The sequence below is a fragment of the Salvelinus fontinalis genome, chromosome 6 (assembly GCF_029448725.1).
Source record: "Salvelinus fontinalis isolate EN_2023a chromosome 6, ASM2944872v1, whole genome shotgun sequence".
NCBI classification, from domain to species: domain Eukaryota; kingdom Metazoa; phylum Chordata; class Actinopteri; order Salmoniformes; family Salmonidae; genus Salvelinus; species Salvelinus fontinalis.
In genome coordinates this window covers 6,589,415-6,611,092 of record NC_074670.1, presented here as the reverse complement: position 1 = coordinate 6,611,092, position 21,678 = coordinate 6,589,415, and the positions used below count along the sequence as shown (strand labels likewise).

The following is a 21,678-nucleotide window of genomic DNA, read 5'->3' as shown; positions in this document are numbered from 1 at the left end:
AGGGACTCCCTCCTCTAGCGCAAACTCGGCCAGTAGCAGCAGACAGCGCTGTCAGGGCGATGCAGGACGGGACCTTCACATTATATGCGTGTTGGTGACCTCCTGTGGCCGTGTGAAGAGAGGCTTGAAATACAATGCATTGTTGCCTGTAGCCTGTGGGGACAGTACAGTAGCTTACTGACAGATACTGAAACTTTGGAACATTGTTGTTGTATGAATTGATTGGATAAAGGAAAATGATAATATGTTACCTATAGCTATAATTATATTAATAACGATGATGATTTGTTCTGGTTTTGTGTTGCCATGTTCAAATCAAATCAAAATCAAATTGTATTTGTCACATGCCCGAATACAACAGTTTGTATTCTGTTGTATTCTGTTTACAACAGTTTGTTGTATTAATTACAAATGATTCCACTCAGTGGTAGTCAGGTGAGTGAACAGTAGGAGCGTTGGGCCAGTAACCGAAAGGTTACTGGATCGAATCCCAGAGCTGACAAGGTAAAAAAAAAAATGTCCTTCTGCCCCTGAGCAAGGCAGTTAATCCACTGTTCCCCGGGTGCCGATGATGTGGATGTTGATTAAGGCAGCCCTCGACACCTCTCTGAATCAGAAGTGTTGGGTTAAATGCAGAAGACACGTTTCAGTTGAAGGCATTCAGTTTACAACTGACTAGGTATCCCCCTTTCCCATTCTGCTGAGCAATCAAAACACTGATTTTCTATAGATGAGAGATGCAAGGAACATGATTAAGGCCAGGCTTTTTTCCTGACCATCAGACATGATCAAATAAACACTCTGGGCCTAAACATGATTACTGATCTAGAATCATAAACCATTTACCTGGCCATACATTTTACTGAGCTTATTTTTTACACCTGAAGTTGATAACCTCTCTGACATTGCATGTTGAACCATATAGCCTAGAGGTTAAACATCACTATTTGAGCCTCGGGTGTCATTAACATCATTAACAGAAAGAGTGGGTATACAGTAGGATATACAAAGAGATACAGGATGGCTCTGTGCATCCCTGACACCTCCCTCTCAGATAATATAGCAATTATTGTTGAACGTGTTGTTTTGGTTGAGTCACACTTGACAAGATAACTTCACGTGTCGCTCTTCAGCTTGGTAAAGCAATCATCTACTAAAACAAGTTCAGTTGAAAGGCTGTTTTGCAAAGTTGGCAACCAGTTTTTCCACACCTCAGCTAGTGTACCAGCTAGCGGTGACCTACAGACCAGCTCTCCCCTGTCACACTGCTGAACCTGGCCATCTACACTGGAGGAACCATGAGACTACAGCTGCCCAACCCAGGCCTGGAAGACAGGATCCTGTCCCATGAGGACCTGGATAAGCTGGAGACGGAAGAGGCTGGGAGTGGAGACAGGCCCAAATGGGACAACAAGACCCAATACATGCTCACCTGCGTGGGGTTCTGTGTGGGGCTGGGGAACGTATGGAGATTCCCTTACCTTTGCCAGAGTCATGGGGGAGGTAGGTGTTGTTGTGCTGTGGTGGGGTTGGATGGGGTGTGGTGTGGTTGAATGGGGTTGGCTGGGGTGTGCTGTGGTGTGGTGTGGTTGGATGGGGTATGGTGTGGTTGGATGGGCTGTGGTGTGGTTGGATGGAATTGGATTGGATTGGGTTGGATGGTATGTGGTGTGGTGTGGTGTGGTGTGGTTGGATGGGGTTAGATGTGGTGTGCTGTAGTGTAGTGTGGTTAGTTGGAGTGTGGTGTGGTGTGGTTGGATGGGGTTGAATGGGGTGTAGTGTGGTGGGATGTGGTGTGGTGTGGTTGGATGGGGTTGGATGGGTTGGATGGGTTGGATGGGGTGTGAAAACATGTTTTTAGAAATCTTTGCAAATGTGTTGAAATATACCATTTACGTAAGTATTCACACCCCTGAGTCAATACATGTTAGAATCACCTTTGGCAGCAATTACAGCTGTGAGTCTTTCTGGGTAAGTCTTTTAAAGCTTTGCACAACTGGATTGTGTGCTGTGGTGTGGTTGTATCGGGTTGGATGGGCTGTGGTGTGGTGTGGTTGGATGGGGTGTGGTTTGGTTTGGTTTGTTTGGATGGGGTTGGAAGGGTTGGAAAGGTTGGATGGGTTGGATGGGTTGAATTGGTTGTGCTGTGGTGTGGTTGGATGGGGTTGGATGGGTTGGAAGGGTTGAATGGGTTGAATGGGTTGGATGGGTTGAATGGGTTGTGCTGTGGTGTGGTTGGATGGGATCACTTGTATAGGGAAAGCTCATGTTCTTCTCTGATTTGCTTGATGTACAATCTGTATTTGGTGTCCGTGGGAAAATACTGATTTTCTTTTCTTTACAGTGTTCTTATTATTGTAGGTGCAGTTTAACACATATTCTAATTACACATTGCACACATTGTTCCACTGTTATCAGGTACATTAAGTGTACTTACAATACAATAAAAACTCAGAACTAATGAGAACAGTGAAAAACATGTCTGGTGCTTATGTCACTAGTTTATGTGTAGTCTAACCATGGTGATCTGTCTCTATGTAGGCTCCATGGTGATCTGTCTCTATGGAGGCTTCATGGTGATCTGTCTTTATGGAGGCTGCATGGTGATCTGTCTCTATGTAGGCTCCATGGTGATCTGTCTCTATGGAGGCTCCACGGTGATCTGTCTCTATGGAGGCTCCATGGTGATCTGTCTCTATGGAGGCTTCATGGTGATCTGTCTCTATGGAGGCTCCATGGTGATCTGTCTCTATGGAGGCTCCATGGTGATCTGTCTCTATGAAGGCTCCATGGTGATCTGTCTCTATGGAGGCTCCATGGTGATCTGTCTCTATGGAGGCTCCATGGTGATCTGTCTCTATGGAGGCTCCGTGGTGATCCGTCTCTATGAAGGCTCCATGGTGATCTGTCTCTATGGAGGCTCCGTGGTGATCTGTCTCTATGGAGGCTGCATGGTGATCTGTCTCTATGGAGGCTCCATGGTGATCTGTCTCTATGAAGGCTCCATGGTGATCTGTCTCTATGGAGGCTCCGTGGTGATCTGTCTCTATGGAGGCTCCATGTTGATCTGTCTCTATGGAGGCTCCATGGTGATCTGTCTCTATGGAGGCTGCATGGTGATCTGTCTCTATGGAGGCTCCATGGTGATCTGTCTCTATGAAGGCTCCATGGTGATCTGTCTCTATGGAGGCTCCGTGGTGATCTGTCTCTATGGAGGCTCCATGGTGATCTGTCTCTATGGAGGCTCCATGTTGATCTGTCTCTATGGAGGCTCCATGGTGATCTGTCTCTATGGAGGCTCCATGGTGATCTGTCTCTATGTAGGCTCCATGGTGATCTGTCTCTATGGAGGCTCCATGGTGATCTGTCTCTATGGAGGCTCCATGGTGATCTGTCTCTATGAAGGCTCCATGGTGATCTGTCTCTATGAAGGCTCCATGGTGATCTGTCTTTATGGAGGCTCCATTGTGATCTGTCTCTATGGAGGCTCCATGGTGATCTGTCTCTATGGAGGCTCCATGGTGATCTGTCTCTATGGAGGCTCCATGTTGATCTGTCTCTATGAAGGCTCCATGGTGATCTGTCTCTATGTAGGCTCCATGGTGATCTGTCTCTATGGAGGCTCCAGCACCACAAACACTGCATTTCATTAGCTAATGTAGTAACCTATTACTGCTACTTATGCTGACAGGCCTCGTATAGGTGTTAAAGCTTGATTTACATCACACCTCCAGTCATAATGGCTTGTCAATGACTGATGGAGAGGACATGCCTGGAGTCTATAGATAGATCCCATGAAAAATATCTAACTGATTGTCAGTTAGTATAGCAGAGTTATTAATTTGCACTTTGCCCATGTCGCCAAACACATGATGCTACAGTCCACATTTTGTTGTGTTACAGGCTGAATTCAACTTTTTTTTGAATTCCCTATTCACCATCTCCACACAGTACCCCATAATGACAAAGTGAAAACATGTTTTTAGAAATGTTTGCAAATGTGTTGAAATATACAATTTACATAAGTATTCACACCCCTGAGTCAATACATGTTAGAATCACCTTTGGCAGCAATTACAGCTGTGAGTCTTTCTGGGTACGTCTTTTAAAGCTTTGCACACCTGGATTGTACAATATTTGCACATTATTATTTTTAACATTCTTCAAACTCAAGTTGGTTGTTGATCATTGCTAGACAGCCATTTTCAAGTTTTGCCATAGATCTTCAAGCTGATTTAAGTAAAATCTGTAACTAGCCCACTCAGGAACATTGAATGTCGTCTTGGTAAGCAACTCCAGTGTATATTTGGCCTTGTGTTTAAGGTTATTGTCCTGCTGAAAGGTGAACGTCTCCCAGTGTCTGTTGGAAGGCAAACTGAACCAGGTTTTCCTCTAGGATTTTGCCTGTGCTTAGTTCTATCAGGTTTAGTTTTATCCTATAAATCTCCCCAGTCGATGACAAGCATACCCATACCATGATGCAGCCACCACCATGCTTGAAAAAATGAAGAGTGGTATTCAGGGATGTGTTGTGTTGGATTTGCTCCAAACATAACACTTTGTATTCAGGACATAAAGTTATTTCAAATGTTTTGCATTATTACTTTAGTGCCTTATTTCATGCATGTTTTGGAATATTTTTGTTCTATACAGGCTTCCTTTTCACTCTGTAAATTAGTTTAGTATTGTGTAATGACTACAATGTTGTTGATCCATCCTCAATTTTCTCCTATCACAGCCATTAAACTCATGTTAATTAATTCTGTGTTCCTGGTTCAAAATGACTGATTAAAAATCCATAATAATACATATATTATCACCTAATGTTGTGTTAGATCTTTTTATCAACTTAAGTTCTTGTGAACATTACACGTTTTGAACTTCTATTTGCTATTTATGGCCTGTAGGCCTCATTGACCTAAGCTCATACAACTCGTTTTTGAGTAGAAAAAGCATAATGTATGGATTATTTTGACTATAACAAATACTCAGATGAAACATATTGTGCTATTTATCACAAACTACTTTGTGTCAAAGTTTAACAAGGACTCTCTCCCCCTCACCAGTGTCATGATCAAAGAAATGATCAAGAGCCTCACATACAGTATATCGTTTGGTCATTGTGCTGCCACAGAATGAATTGTGAGCAAGGCCTCAAAAAAGCTTTATATACCAGAGCTGCGAGAAAAGTTATATATATTATTGAAACAATGTTGCGATTGTTTGTGAGAATCCCAACAGGTGTGGTTCCCGTGGGGGAAAGATTCTATTGGGGAAAGGTAACTGTGGGGGTTGCCATGGAAGCCAAGAAGGGGAGTGAGGTGTGTGTGTGTGTGTGTGTGTGTGTGTGTGTGTGTGTGTGTGTGTGTGTGTGTGTGTGTGTGTGTGTGTGTGTGTGTGTGTGTGTGTGTGTGTGTGTGTGTGTGTGTGTGTGTGTGTGTGTGTGTGTGTGTGTGTGTGTGTGTGTGTGTGTGTGTGCTCAAACACACATGCATGTGGGGATCTGGGAGAGGAAGTGTGTCCATCTGATGAATGGGCATGTGCCTGAATTCAATTTTATACACTAATCGTAGTCTCACCCATTCATTTCTAATGACCGGTCATTTTTGACCGGGAACACCACAGGTGTACAAAAGTTAAATAAAACACCCAAAATGTAATGAAAATAATCAAAATGTATTTTGTGTGTTCAGATGCCCTGTGTGGACAAAGTCATGGAACCTCATGACAATCAGATTACATTTTTTTCAGAGAGAAACCTTGTAAATCGGTCAAATTCGACCAGAACACAGCAGGAGGGTTAAAGTCCATTGGCCTCATGATAAAATCCCTGAGCGGTTTCCTTCCTCTCCGGCAACTGAGTTAGGAAGGACACCTACATCTTTGTAGTGACTGGGTGTACTGATACACCATCCAAAGTGTAATGAATAACTTCACCATGCTCAAAGAGATATTCAATGTCTGCTTTTTTTTGTATCCTTCTACCAATAGTTGCCCTTCTTTGCAAGATATTGGAAAAAGTCGCTGGTCTATGTAGTTGAATCTGTTTTTGAAATTCACTGCCCGACTGAGGAACCTTACAGATAATTGTATGTGTGGGGTACAGAGATGAGGTAGTCATTAAAAAATCATGTTAAACACTATTATTGTAGAGTCCATGCAACTTATTGTGACTTGTTAAGCACATTTTTACTCCTGAATGTATTTAGTCTTGCCATAACAAAGGGGTTGAATACTTACTGACTCAAGACATTTCAACTTTTCATTTTATATTCATTTGTAAGAATTTCACAAAACATAATTCCACTTTGACATTATGGGGTATTGTGTGTAGGCCAGGGACACAACATCTCAACTGAATCCATTTTAAATTCAGGCTGGAACACAACAACATGTGGAAAAAGTCAAGGGGTGTGAATACTTTCTGAAGACACTGTATAGCCATCTACTGTAATGTTGGTAAACATTGAGAAGACTATTTCTAATGGTTATACACTGGGATAATGAGGGATGTAACTACAACGTGTTCTCTTGTGCCGACCCAGGGTAGATAGGGTGCTTTAGCCCAGTAAAATCCACCCAGTGTGATAAATGGAATGAAACACTTCTGCTCTTATCTTATCTAAATACAGAGAGTGCCTAAATGGACTTACGGTAACATCCCATCACGTTCTATGGAAACCGTTTGACTACAAGCGCCTGAATGACACATAAGGACTGTTAAGGCAGATAAAGACTGTTATCTACTGAAGATTGCCAATGGGCAGGAAAGCCTTGAGAAGTGTTTGTTGTGAACTGAGGGATAATCAAATGCACATTGAACCACCAACACCTTCACTATCCCGTGCCACAGGAAATCCTTTACGTCAGCCATTCCTGCCTGCAACAGGTGTATTCAAATCAAATCAAATGTATTTATATAGCCCTTCGTACATCAGCTGATATCTCAAAGTGCTGTACAGAAACCCAGCCTAAAACCCCTAACAGCAAGCAATGCAGGTGTCGAAGCACGGTGGCTAGGAAAAACTCCCTAGAAAGGCCAAAACCTAGGAAGAAACCTAGAGAGGAACCAGGCTATGAGGGGTGGCCAGTCCTCTTCTGGCTGTGCCGGGTGGAGATTATAACAGAACATGGCCAAGATGTTCAAATGTTCATAAATGACCAGCATGGTCAAATAATAATAATCACAGTAGTTGTCGAGGGTGCAGCACCTCAGGAGTAAATGTCAGTTGGCTTTTCATAGCCGACCATTAAGAGTATCTCTCCCGCTCCTGCGGTCTCTAGAGAGTTGAAAACAGCAGGTCTGGGACAGGTAGCACGTCCGGTGAACAGGTCAGGGTTCCATAGCCGCAGGCAGAACAGTTGGCCAGGTGGACTGGGGACAGGTGGACTGGGGACAGCAAGGAGTCATCATGTCAGGTCGTCCTGAGGCATGGTCCTAGGGCTCAGGTCCTCCGAGAGAGAGAAAGAAAGAGAGAAAGAGAGAATTAGAGAGAGCATACTTAAATTCACACAGGACACCGGATAAGACAGGACAAGTACTCCAGATATAACAAACTGACCCTAGCCCCCCGACACATAAACTAATGCAGCATAAATACCGGAGGCTGAGACAGGAGGGGTCAGGAGACACTGTGGCCCCATCCGATGATACCCCCGGATAGGGCCAAACAGGAAGGATATAACCCCACCCACTTTGCCAAGGCACAGCCCCCACACCACTAGAGGGATATCTTCAACCACCAACTTACCATCCTGAGACAAGGCCGAGTATAGCCCACAAAGATCTCCGCCACGGCACAACCCAAGGAGGAAGAGCACGTCAGTGACTCAACCCACTCAAGTGACGCATCCCTCCTAGGGACGGCATGAAAGAGCACCAGTAAGCCAGTGACTCAGCCCCTGTAATAGGGTTAGAGGCAGAGAATCCCAGTGGAGAGAGGGGAACCGGCCAGGCAGAGACAGCAAGGGCGGTTCGTTGCTCCAGTCATAGGGCCTACTGAAGAGATGAGTCTTCAACAAAGACTTAAAGGTTGAGACAGAGTCTGCGTCTCTCACATGGGTAGGCAGACCATTCCATAAAAATGGAGATCTATAGGAGAAAGCCCTGCCTCAGCTGTTTGCTTAGAAATTCTAGGGACAATTAGGAGGCCTGCGTCTTGTGACCGTAGCGTACGTGTAGGTATGTACGGCAGGACCAACTCGGAAAGATAGGTAGGAGCAAGCCCATGTAACGCTTTGTAGGTTAACAGTAAAACCTTGAAATCAGCCCTTGCCTTAACAGGAAGTCAGTGTAGGGAGGCTAGCACTGGAGTAATATGATCAAATGTTTTGGTTCTAGTCAGGATTCTAGCAGCCGTATTTAGCACTAACTGAAGTTTATTTAGTGCTTTATCCGGGTAGCCGGAAAGTAGAGCATTGCAGTAGTCTAACCTAGAAGCAACAAAAGCATGGATTAATTTTTCTGCATAATTTTTGGACAGAAAATTTCTGATTTTTGCAATGTTACGTAGATGGAAAAAAGCTGTCCTTGAAACAGTCTTGATATGTTCGTCAAAAGAGAGATCAGGGTCCAGAGTAACGCCGAGGTAATTCACAGTTTTATTTGAGACGACTTTACAACCATCAATATTAATTGTCAGATTTAACAGAAGATCTCTTTGTTTCTTGGGACCTAGAACAAGCATCTCTGTTTTGTCCGAGTTTAAAAGTAGAACGTTTTCAGCCATCCACTTCCTCATGTCTGAAACACAGGCTTCTAGCGAGGGCAATTTTGGGGCTTCAACATGTTTCATTGAAATGTACAGCTGTGTGTCACCCGCATAGCAGTGAAAGTTAACATTATGTTTTCGAATGACATTCCCAAGAGGTAAAATATATAGTGAAAACAAAAATCGGAACCTTGAGGAACACCGAAATGTACAGTTGATTTGTCAGAGGACAAACCATTCACAGAGACAAACTGATATCTTTCCGAGAGATAAGATCTAAACCAGGCCAGAACTTGTCAGTGTAGACCAATTTGGGTTTCCAATCTCTCCAAAAGAATGTGGTGATCGATGGTATCAAAGGCAGCACTAAGGTCTAGTAGCACGAGGACAGATGCAGAGCCTCGGTCTGACGCCATTAAAAGGTCATTTACCACCTTCACAAGTGCAGTCTCAGTGCTATGATGTGGTCTAAAACCAGACTGAAGCATTTCGTATTGACTTGTCTCCGTAAAAGGACATCAGTGTTATGTGATTCCCAAGTAGTTTTATTGTTCCTCTCCATCTGTTTCTCTCCTTTTTTTGGCAGTATGTTTAGATAGACAGGTATGTGTATCTCTGAGCCCTGTGTGTTTATCCATACCCCAGTACAGCTGTTTCATATTTACATTTCAACCTTTATTTAACTAGGCAAGTCAGTTAAGAACAAATTCTTATTTAGAATGACAGCCTATCGGGGAACATTGGGTTAACTGCCTTATTCAGGGTCAGAACGACAGATTCTTACCTTATCAGCTTGGGGATTCGATCCAGCAACCTTTCGGTTAATGGCCCAACGCTCAAACCCCTAGGCAACCTGCCACCCCTATATATGATACAGAAGACTTGTAATATACACTCCATTACATCTGCAGGTGTCTGTATGTCATGAGATGTCATTAAGAGTCATGGATATTTACCAATGATTTAAGAGCTTTGATTGTGGCCTCTTTGTTCTCAGGTGCATTCATGATTCCTTTCCTGATCCTGCTGGTTCTAGAAGGTGTTCCCCTGCTCCATCTGGAGTTTGCTATTGGTCAACGTCTAAGGAAAGGCAGTGTAGGTGTCTGGTCTGCCATCCATCCATACTTAGCTGGAGTTGGTAAGTAACACTCCCCTAGCTCTGGTCCAGGGCAAATACATAACGTGCAGTTTGTTGCATGTAAGCAGCAGGTAAACGCCCCGGGACCAGAGCTACCCGTGATGCTTCAACAAACTTTAAGTCATCATGGACTCACTGCTCTGTGTTCTTACCAGGCATAGCGTCCATGTTTGTTTCTTTGATGATCAGCCTGTACTACAACACCATCATGGCCTGGGTGATGTGGTACTTGTTTAACTCCTTCCAAGAGACGCTGCCTTGGAGCCAGTGTCCCCGCAACTACATTCTAACAGGTAAGAGTTCAGTACCGACACACTCCATGCAAGACTGGTAAAAAGGAGATATTAAATCAAATCAAATTGTATTAGTCACATGTGCTGAATACAACAGGTGTAGACCTTACGGTGAAATGCTTACTTACAAGCCCCTAACCAACAATGCAGTTGAAAAAAATACGTATAAGAATAAGAGATAAAAGTGACAAGTAATTAAAGAGCAGCAGTAAAATAACAACAGCAAGACTATATACAGGGTGGTGCCGCTCCAGAGTCAGTGTGCGGGGCACCGGTTAGTTGAGGTAGTATGTACATGTAGGTAGACTTATTAAAGAGACTATGCATAGATTACAACAGAGAGTAGCAGATGTACTGTATAGTATTTGAGACATTATGGGGGTCAGGGGTCAATTCCATTTATAATTCTGCAAATTCAGAAAGCCAACAGATATTTCATAGAGGAGAACTGAGAAAAATGTTAATTTACTTTCTGAATTAATTAACTGAATTGAAATGGAATTGACCTCAACCCTGATAAACATGCTTCCCACTCAGGATGACAGCTATATTACAAGGAAGAAGTACATGTATTATGGAATCTGAAGATACTGTACATGTACTAAGGCTGAACATTGTCTGCACCCTAAATGCCACCCTATTCCCTATAGTGCAATACTTTTGACCAGAGCTCTATTGGCCCGGGTCAAACGTATTGCACTAGGGAATAGAGTGCTGTTTGGGATGCAACCTATGTATGAATCATCCAGTCATGTATGTCTAATTATAATAATGTATTATTTGTCAATTCTTTACCTATATGTCCCAGGCCTGGTGTCAGAGTGTGAGCAGAGCTCCCCAGTGGATTACTTCTGGTACAGAGAGACCCTGAACACCACCCCAGACATTGGTGAGAACGGGGGTCTGCAGTGGTGGATGGTGCTGTGTCTGATCAGTGCCTGGGCCGTGCTCTATATCTGCATCATCCGAGGCATCGAGACCACTGGGAAGGTAGAGCAGCTCAATCTATCTGAGGACTACATGTTAACGTTCACATTTATATCCAATTATGACCAATAACAATGGATGAAAATTGGAAAATGGAGAAATAAAATAATATAAAGGTAGTTTTATGTTTTCATGTCTCAGTGATTGCGAATATAAATAAAGGTATAGTGAAATCACTGTCTCTCCTCTCCTCATAGGCTGTGTATGTCACCTCAACACTACCCTACGTAGTGTTGAGCATTTTCCTGATCAGAGGTCTGACTTTAAAAGGCTCTTTGAGTGGAGTCGTGTTTCTCTTCACCCCGGACGTAAGTCAAGTGTTGTGGTCCAAATGGCAACCTATTCCCTATATAGTGTACTACTTTTGACTACAGCCATATGGGCCCTGGTTAAAAGTAGTGCACTATACAGGGAATATGATGCCATTTGGGACACTGTTACACTTCACAAAAAAACTCACACTAAAAGAAATGCAAACCCATCCCTGAAATGATATCAGATAAATAGGTCATATATAAATCAGGTAAATCTGATTCATGTAACAAAACGTTGTGTTGTTGTCCCAGTTGACAGAGCTGACCAACCCAACTACCTGGCTGGATGCAGGTGCCCAGGTGTTTTATTCCTTCTCCATAGCATTTGGTGGACTCATCTCTTTCTCCAGCTACAACTCTGTGCAGTAAGTCACAATCAACCATCTAAACTACTATTGTTCAAATCTATGTATTATATATTTTAGAAAAAAAAGTGGTTTACTATGTTGTATTGGGACACTTTTGAATTGTGTTATAAAGCACGACAACTGTGCTAAAATAGAGCGTTATGGTGTCCATATTAGGACAGGCTCAGTCTCAGCACCTGGGTCTCGATCCCGCACTGTGAAACTGGGTCCTGGACTTTCTGACGGGACGCCACCAGGTGGTGAGTGTAGGAAACAACATCTCCATCCCGCTGATCCTCAACACTGAGGCCCCACAAGGGTGCGTTCTCGGCCCTCTCCTGTACTCCCTGTTCACCCATGACTGCGTGGGCATGCACGCCTCCAAGTTTGCAGACGACACTACAGTGGTAGGCTTGATTACCAACAACGACGAGACGACCTACAGGGAGAAGGTGAGGGCGGTGTCAGGAAAATAACCTCACACTCAAAATCAACAAAACAAAGGAGATGATCGTCGACTTCAGGAAACAGCAGAGGGAGCACCCCCTATCCACATCAACGGGACAGTAGTGGAGAAGGTGGAAAGTTTTAAGTTCCTCGGCGTACAAATCACGGACAAACTGAAATGGTCCACCCACACAGACAGCGTTTCTTCAGGAGGCTGAAGAAATTTGGCTTGTCACCGAAAACACTCACAAACTTTTACAGATGCACAATCGAGAGCATCGGGTCGGACTGTATCACTGCCTGGTACAGCAACCGCTCCGCCCACAACCGTAAGGCTCTCCAGAGGGTAGTGAGGTCTGCACAACGCATCACCGGGGGCAAACTACCTGCCCTCCAGTACACCTACACCACCCGATGTCACAAGAAGGACAAAAAGATCATCAAGGACAACAACCACCAGAGCCACTGCTTGTTCACACCGCTACCATCCAGAAGGCGAGGTCAGTACAGGTGCATCAAAGCTGGGACCGAGAGACTGAAAAACAGCTTCTATCTCAAGGCCATCAGACTGTTAAACAGCCATCACAAACATTGAGTTAACATAATGACTCAAATCTCTAGCCACTTTAATAATAAAAAATTGGCTGTAAAAAATGTAGCACTAGTCACTTTAAACAATGCCACTTTATATAATGTTTACATACTGTACATTACTCATCTCATATGTATATACTGTACTCTATAGAATCTACTGCATCTTGCCTATTCCGCACGGCCATCGCTCATCCATATATTTATTTGTACTGTCGTGTCTTTGCTATGCCGGATTAAGTGATATGACATGCTATTTTATAAAATCATTTCTCTGTAATTAATATGACCTGATTAAACTAATCATGTAAATGTAATTAACTAGAAAGTTGGGGCACCATGAAAGCATGTTAATAGAGCTGTTGTCTTCCGAATAAACTCTTAAAGACCTGTTAATCTTTTACCTCAATAGCAGTCAATCATTAATCGTCACCTTATTCAGTCTCATCTGAACGTCGTAAATTCTTTGAAGTTGAATCAGCAATACAAAATTTGGTTTAATTACTTATTTACTAAATACCTAAATAATCACACAGAATTACATATACACAGGATGGATCATACATTGATTACTAATTATGTCATACAAGAAAACGTCCCTGGTTGACGGAACCGATATGATGGCTGGTTACACAAAGAAAGGAGGTGTCACGATCGTCGTAATGATGAGACCAAGGTGCAGCGTGGTCAGCGTACATTTCACTTTATTTTAAATGTTGCCAACAAAAACAAGAAACAACAAAAACGAACGTGAAGCTGACTAGGGCTATACATGCCACTAACAAAGTCAACTACCCACAACTAAGGTGGCAAAACAGGCTGCCTAAGTATGATTCCCAATCAGGGACAACGATAGACAGCTGTCCCTGATTGAGAACCATACCCGGCCAAAAAATAGAAACAGAAAACATAGAAATAAAGAAACTAGAATGCCCCCCCTAGTCACACCCTGTCCTAACCAAAATAGAGAATAAAAGCCTTTCTATGGCCAGGGCGTGACAGGAGGTTGGGTTTGAATGAAAGCGCGGGAAGACTGAGGAACAAAAGGTTTGGGTCGCTATGGGACCTTGTGAAGCTATGCTATCGTAAATACAGAATCTTATGCATTCTAAATAACCGACCATTTAGAAAAGGAAAATGCTAAAAAAATATTTACTCTGAGCTGCGCTTCGATGGATTGGTCATAGATGGAAGGCTGGGTTGCCCAGCAGAGATCTCTTGTCCTCTGAAGAATGTCTGGTGGTAAAGTGGATACGTTGTAGTACAGTCGTCGTGTGGTAGACAGGTACTTTGTCCGTCCTTTCCTAGCCCACGTTTACAGCTGATGCTGCTAACTCAACGGCTAGGAGGTATCACTTCTTTAGTGAATAAGAGTTCAAAGTTCATACCAGGTTGCCATACTATACGCGTATGCTATATTCTGGCTGGTATATTCGAAATTCATCCTTCCGGCATGTCGATCGTCACCTCCACGTTGAAATTCACCCTTTTTAAGGTATGGACAGCAGTCCTCACGTAACCGGGAACACGATGCTAATTTCGTTAGTTTATTGTCGTTCAACCGTTCGCAACCAGAGCTCACGCTGAGGTTGGCTTAGTTCTGTAGTTGATATTAGCCCTTTTAATGTATGGACAGCAGTCCTCATGTCCTCGGGAACAACAAAGTTACATTTTCGTAAAGGGGCTTATGTAGTGGTGGGAGAGACTGGCGTGTTTCATAGTTTACAACCAATGTCTGTTCACTTGGGCACTGAGTGAGCAGAGTTTTTACTTTATGAAAACCATTTTCTCATTTAGAAGCTAAAATTACATTCAATCTTTTCACAAATAGTTTCATATTTAAACATTTAAATTGCACAACAATTCCATGTGAATCTGATAACTAGAATGTGTTGACTTTCCAAGATACAGTTTATGTCATCCTATCATCAGTAACAATGTCTCAGACGACAACTGATCTGACATCATATTCTTTAAGTACCAACGCATATTTTCAGCTGGTTGGATTACCGAAATATGGTTCTGTTCCCCACCCTTTTGATGTTACCAGACTCTCTCTATGTTAACAAAGGGCTTTCCAACAGTCACATCTGTAGACTAGAGAGAGGAAAGGGGGGAAGGTATTTATGGGGGTCATAAACCTCACCAACAGGGCAACGTCATGACAGTACACATTCTTATTCATTCCTTTACACTTGGGTACAGTATATAAGGTAGTTATTGTTAGATTACTTGTTAGATATTACTGCATGGTCGGAACTAGAAGCACAAGCTACACTTGCATTAACATCTGCTAACCATGTGTATGTGACCAATAGCATTTGATTTGATTTGAGCAGGACGTTGTTGTTTTTGATCCCCAGTAACAACTGTGAACAGGATGCAGTGATCATCTCTGCCGTCAATGGCTTCACCTCCGTCTACGCTGCAACAGTCATCTACACCATCATTGGCTTCAGAGCCACAGAGAGATTTGACAACTGTCTTGGCGGGTAGGAATCTACCCGTCTCTGTAGATGGCATGTTCCTACTACAGTACTCACTGCATCCGATATGATACGAGTACAGTTGCCAAAATGTGTCACCTTTCCCAAAATTCCCCAGGTTTTTCAGAAATCCCAGTTGGAAGAGTCGTGGAATCAGGATGGGATAAGCAGGACATCTGAGAATCCTCCAACCACGATTTCTGTCAAATCTGGGAATTTTGCAACCCTACAAGTACCTAACAGTGCCCCCTACCTCCGATATGACAGTATGACAGCCGATGTGACATAGTTAGATGTAATGTTACCACGAAAGAGGCCATGACATCAACTCATTTTCCACAATGATTCTGTAGAAATATCCTGGCGCTGCTGAATACATTTGATCTCCCCGAGGGCAACGTCACTGAGAACAACTATGATCAGGTTCTCCAGAGTCTCAATGGAACACATACAGAAGTCATTCAGGGACTCAACTTGAAGACCTGTGACTTGAACACTTTCCTCAGCGAGGTATGATTTTTAGGGCTGGTTTCCCAGACACAGATTAACCGTAGTCCCGGACTAAAAAGCATCATCAATGAGATTCTCCATTGAAAGTGCTTTTTAGTCCAGCAGTGGGCCTAATCTGTGAATGGGAAAGCAGAGTTTTAAAGCTAAGCGAAGGTCTCTTACATACATGCTCCTGCTTTTCATTTCATCGTATAAATACTGACAATATAAGAATATTATTTTAGCTTGACTATATGGCAATGGCAATTCTAAAGGGAACTATACACTGAATATTCTAGTCCTATACAGTGTAGGAACACAATGTTATTTAAAACAGGCTCTAATTCCACTCCTTCTCTATGTGTCCTGATGCAGGGGGTTGAAGGAACTGGTCTGGCCTTTATCGTGTTCACAGAGGCCATCACTAAGATGCCTGTATCTCCTGTTTGGTCAGTCTTGTTCTTCATCATGCTTTTCTGTCTCGGCCTGTCCTCCATGTTTGGAAATATCGAAGGAGTTCTGGTACCACTTCAGGACCTAGGGGTTTTCCCCAAGAGTTGGCCCAAGGAGGCCACCACAGGTGAGACAAGAGCTGGAACAGACTGGGACCGGACATCAGCTCAGGCAACACACCGGCCCATTAATTTCCTTCGGACCAAAACCCCCCACTGGTCTAAAGATGGACCAGCCTGTCTGTCATTTGCCCGAACTGCCCTATGGCCAGTCTGTTTCCGGACAAGAGCAATCCAAACCTATTTTCTCCAATGTTGAGAGATTGAAATCTCTTTGTTAAATATCTTTAACTCATGTTCTTTATTCTGTTACAGGGACAACATGTGTCCTCTGCTGCTTTGCTGGACTGATATTTGTCCAAGGCTCAGGGAACTACTGGCTGTCCCTCTTTGACAGCTTTGCTGGGTCCATACCTCTGCTGATCATTGCATTCTGTGAGATGGTCGGGGTTGTGTACCTCTATGGTATTGATAGGTGAGAAATAAATTCATTCTGTGAGATGGGCGGGGGTGAGTTCGAAACATTAAATCAAATCAAAGTTTAATTGTCAGGTGCGCCGAATACAACAGGTGTAGACCTTACCGTGAAATGCTTACTTACAGGCTCTAACCAAAAGTGCAAAAAAGGTGTTAGGTGAACAATACGTAAGTAAAGAAATTAAAACAACAGTAAAAAGTCAGCGAAAAATAACAGCAGCGAGGCTATATACAGTAGCGAGAGGCTATAACAGTAGAGAGGCTATATACAGGCACCGGTTAGTCGGGCTGATTGAGGTATTATGTACATGTAGGTATGGTTAAAGTGACTATGCATATATGATAAACAGAGAGTAGCAGTAGCGTAAAAGAGGGGTTGGCAGATGGTGGGTGGCGGGTCACAATGCAGATAGCCCGGTTAGCCAATGTGCGGGGGCATTGCTTGGTCGGGTCAATTGAGGTAGTATGTACATGAATGTATAGTTAAAGTGACTATGCGTATATGATAAACAGAGAGTAGCAGCAGCGTAAAAGAGGGGTTGGGGGGGCATGCAGTGCAAATTATCTGGGTAGCCATGTGATTACCTGTTCAGGAGTATTATGGCTTGGGGGTAAAAACTGTTGAGAAGCCTTTTTGTCCTAGACTTGGCACTCCGGTACCGCTTGCCATGCGGTAGCAGAGAGAACAGTCAATGACTGGAGTGGCTGGGGTCTTTGACAATTTTTATGGCCTTCCTCTGACACCCCCTGGTGTAGAGGTCCTGGATGGCAGGCAGCTTAGCCCCAGTGATGTACCGGGCTGTACGTACTACCCTCTGTACAGTAGAAGACATACAATTACCACAACAAACTGTGATTGGATGGAATTTTTGTATTTTTGGTACTGGCCAGCCGGGCTAGCAGACCTAAAATTCTACTATCCCGGGTCCAAAATGTCACTCGCCAGTGTGCCAGTTTGGCACATTTTCTACTAGCCCGGTCTGAAAAATACTAGCCTCGGGTTAGCTTAATTTCTATCCATAGTAAACTGGGTTGGACTTGCTAGGTGTTGAAAATATGTACTGTACCAGTCAAAGGTTTGGACACACCTACTCATTCAAGGGTTTTTCTTTATTTTTACTATTTTCTACATTGTAGAATAATAATGAAAACATCAAAACTATTAAATAACACATATGAAATCATGCAGTAACCAAAAAAGTCTTAAACATTCCTAATATATTTTATATTTAACATTCTTCAAAGTAGCCACCCTTTGCCTTGATGACAGCTTTGCACACTCTTGGCATTCTCTCAACCAACTTCATGAGGAATGTTTTTCCAACAGTTTTGAAGGAGTTCCCACATATGCTGAGCACAAAGACACGGCGGTTGAAACCAAAAATCTCAAATTTGGACTCATCAGACCAAAGGACATATTTCCACTGGTCTAATGTCCATTGCTCGTGTTTCTTGGCCCAAGCAAGTCTTCCTCTTATTGGTGTTTTTCAACAGGACAATGACCCAAAACACACCTCCAGTGCTGCATCAGATGACCTGGCCTCCACAATCACCTGACCTCAACCCAATTGAGATGGTTTGGGATGAGTTGGACCGCAGAGTGAAGGAAAAGCAGCCAACAAGTGCTCAACATATGTGGGAACTCCTTCAAGACTGTTGGAAAAACATTCCTCATGAAGCTGGTTGAGAGAATGCCAAGAGTGTACAAAGTTGTCATCAAGGCAAAGGATGGCTACTTTGAAGAATTTAAAATATAAAATATATTTAGATTTTTTTAACACTTTTTTGGTTACTACATGATTCCATATGTATTATTTAATGGTTTTGACATCTTCACTATTATTCTACAATGTAGAAAATAGTAAAAATAAAGAAAAACCCTTGAATGAGTAAGTGTGTCCAGATTTTTGACTGGTACTGTATAATAACAATAGTTTTGTGTCTCTCTCTCTCTGTGCCAGGTTCAACGAGGATATAAAGTTCATGATCGGCCACAAGCCCAACCTCTTCTGGCAGATCACATGGAGATTTGTCAGCCCCGCCATCATGTTTGTCATCTTTGTGTTCTACTTTATCACAAAAGTCACCGAAACGCTCCTATATAAAACCTGGAATCCTGAATCGGTACGGTTTTTGCTCTGTCAAGTTTATAAACCTGTTGATATCAAAACATCCAAATTGCAACACATAAATGTTACTGTCATTTGTTTTTAGGCCTCTTAACATACTAGATTTCCCATATGCCTATATTTACATGTATAGCTCCACCATTCACATCATCTCCACATGGTACAGTACTGTACATAACAGTGACAACACGGACATACTAAAAGCCTTATACCATTCATCTTCTGTTACAGGAAAACTTCCCTACATTAGAGGAGAAGCCCTATCCAGCCTGGATCTATGTGATAATCTTCATCCTGGCAGGGATCCCCAGTCTAGCTGTGCCTGGCACTGCTCTCTACAAATGTTTACGGAGGAAGAGAGATAGAAAGGCTGAACAGCAAGAGCTCAAAACAGTCTCTAACCACATTGACGTGAACGACAAGGCTCAGGATGGTAAATACCATACCTGATTACCACTAATAACTCCCCACCAATAAAAACTAAATAAATACAAAGCCTTTAACATATGTACTGTTTTTATTTATTAATGATTATTTCTTTCATTTCCTTCATTCTGTAAAGTGTGTTGTGACTTTACATTGTGATTTGATGTGAATCTTACTGAGATATGTTTAGCATAGTATTGCTGTATATCTTATACACTGAAATGTCTATGAAGGAAAACTGTAGTATCTGAGGATGCTTCTTAGATCGAGGACTCCGGACACATAAGTACATTTTAGTATTTCATTGTAACTTAGAATAACATTACAGGAATGTAGCTGGCATGAGCTACCTGAGGCCTCTTGAGGTTATTGCAGACTTTAAAGGGCTACGGATAGTGGGAATCAAACTACATATTGAGTCAATACTGCCATCTATTGGTGAACATAACACCTAACATACACTGAGTGTACAAAACATTAAGAACACCTGCTCTTTCCTTGACATAGACTGACCAGGTGAAAGATATGATCCCTTTTTCATGTCACTTGATAAATCCACTCCAACTCAGTGTAGATGAAGGCGAGGAGACAGGTTAAAGAAGGATTTTTATGCCTTGAGACATGGATTGTGTATGTGTGCCATTCAGAGGGTGAATGGGAAAGACAAAATATTTAAGTGCCTTTGAACAGGGTATGGTAGTAGGTGTCAGGCACACCGGTTTGTGTCAAGAACTGCAACGCTGCTGGGTTTTTCACACTCAACAGTTTCCCCTGTGTATCAAGAATAGTCCACCACCCAAAGGACATCCAGCCAACTTGACACAACTGTGGGGAGCATTTAAGTTAACATGGGCCAGCGTCCCTGTGGAACGCTTTCGACACCTTGTAGGATTCCATGCCCCGGCGAATTGAGGCTGTTCTGAGGGCATACTTTCATTCTGCAGCACTAGAGGGCAGAGTTAGCTATTCAACTGAAGTCATAAATTACTCCTCTTCAAATGTAGTTCTCATTATTTCTTGCTGTAGTTTTTTATGAATCTCCACTGTTTCTGCTACTCTGTATTAGCTTGCTCTTACGAGGGTTTAGGTTCAGGTTGTTACGAGGGTTTAGGTTCAGGTTGTTACGAGGGTTTAGGTTCAGGTTGTTACGCGGGTTTAGGTTCAGGTTGTTACGAGGGTTTAGGTTCAGGTTGTTACGAGGGTTTAGGTTCAGGTTGTTACGAGGGTTTAGGTTCAGGTTGTTACGAGGGTTTAGGTTCAGGTTGTTACGAGGGTTTAGGTTCAGGTTGTTACGAGGGTTTAGGTTCAGGTTGTTACGAGGGTTTAGGTTCAGGTTGTTACGAGGGTTTAGGTTCAGGTTGTTACGAGGGTTTAGGTTCAGGTTGTTACGAGGGTTTAGGTTCAGGTTGTTACGAGGGTTTAGGTTCAGGTTGTTACGAGGGTTTAGGTTCAGGTTGTTACGAGGGTTTAGGTTCAGGTTGTTACGAGGGTTTAGGTTCAGGTTGTTACGAGGGTTTCGGTTCAGGTTGTTACGAGGGTTTCGGTTCAGGTTGTTGTTTCTAAAAGGGTAGCATGCCCATCCTCCAACTAAATATTTCCTAATACATTTCAACGTATTTGATGGAGTTGATTGCACGATTGATTCTAATATGAATCAATATGAATGGATACTGCTGTCAGGCCTGAGAGCCAATATATGGTAGTGCCTGGTCTGACCATGGATGTGCTGTACAGAGTCCACATGGGTGAGTTGGGAGGCTGCCCTCTTGAGATAAGTGTGTAGATGGTATATTTAAGCAATAAGGCCCGGGGGGGTGTGGTATTTGGCCAATATTCCCGGGCTAAGGGTTGTTCTTAGGAACCATGCAACGCGGTAAAAAGCAATGTTCTGATATACCACGGCTTTGAGCCAATCAGCATTCAGGGCTCGAACCACCCAGTTTATAATAATTCTTATGCCATGATCAAATCAGAACTTAGTGGATACAGAGAATCCCCATGAATAACACAGATAAAAGAGCTAAAGTACTGGGTACATTAACCAACAATAACATCATGATCCTCACCATCACAACCACCATCTAATTGGACTTAGTTCTACTCTATAGAGAAGAACCCGACAGTATATTGGATACAAATAACAACGTTGATTGTTGAACCTTCATTGGAATTGATATCACTCATAAAAGAGTCATAGAGATCGTTATCAGAGGCCAATGACTATAGATTACCATGGTGTACTAGCAAGAGGCATACGGAATGGGGCTGTAGGCGTGTGCAATGCGCCTCACATCCATTCCAAGACATTGATTAGAATCGGGAACAGTTTGC

General features: G+C 42.9%; 1 protein-coding gene across 1 annotated transcript; it reads left to right on the top strand.

The window, feature by feature from the left end:
• The first annotated feature begins 1,298 nt into the window (after nucleotides 1-1,298).
• Nucleotides 1,299-19,371, top strand: LOC129856901 (sodium-dependent neutral amino acid transporter B(0)AT1-like). Its single transcript, XM_055924659.1, has 12 exons — nucleotides 1,299-1,503; nucleotides 9,709-9,849; nucleotides 10,005-10,142; nucleotides 10,951-11,132; nucleotides 11,327-11,437; nucleotides 11,696-11,808; nucleotides 15,192-15,320; nucleotides 15,668-15,824; nucleotides 16,179-16,383; nucleotides 16,631-16,790; nucleotides 18,754-18,916; nucleotides 19,153-19,371. The coding sequence occupies exons 1-12, from the start codon at nucleotides 1,299-1,301 to the stop codon at nucleotides 19,369-19,371; spliced, it is 1,923 nt and encodes a 640-aa protein (XP_055780634.1).
• Nucleotides 19,372-21,678: the final 2,307 nt, after the last annotated feature.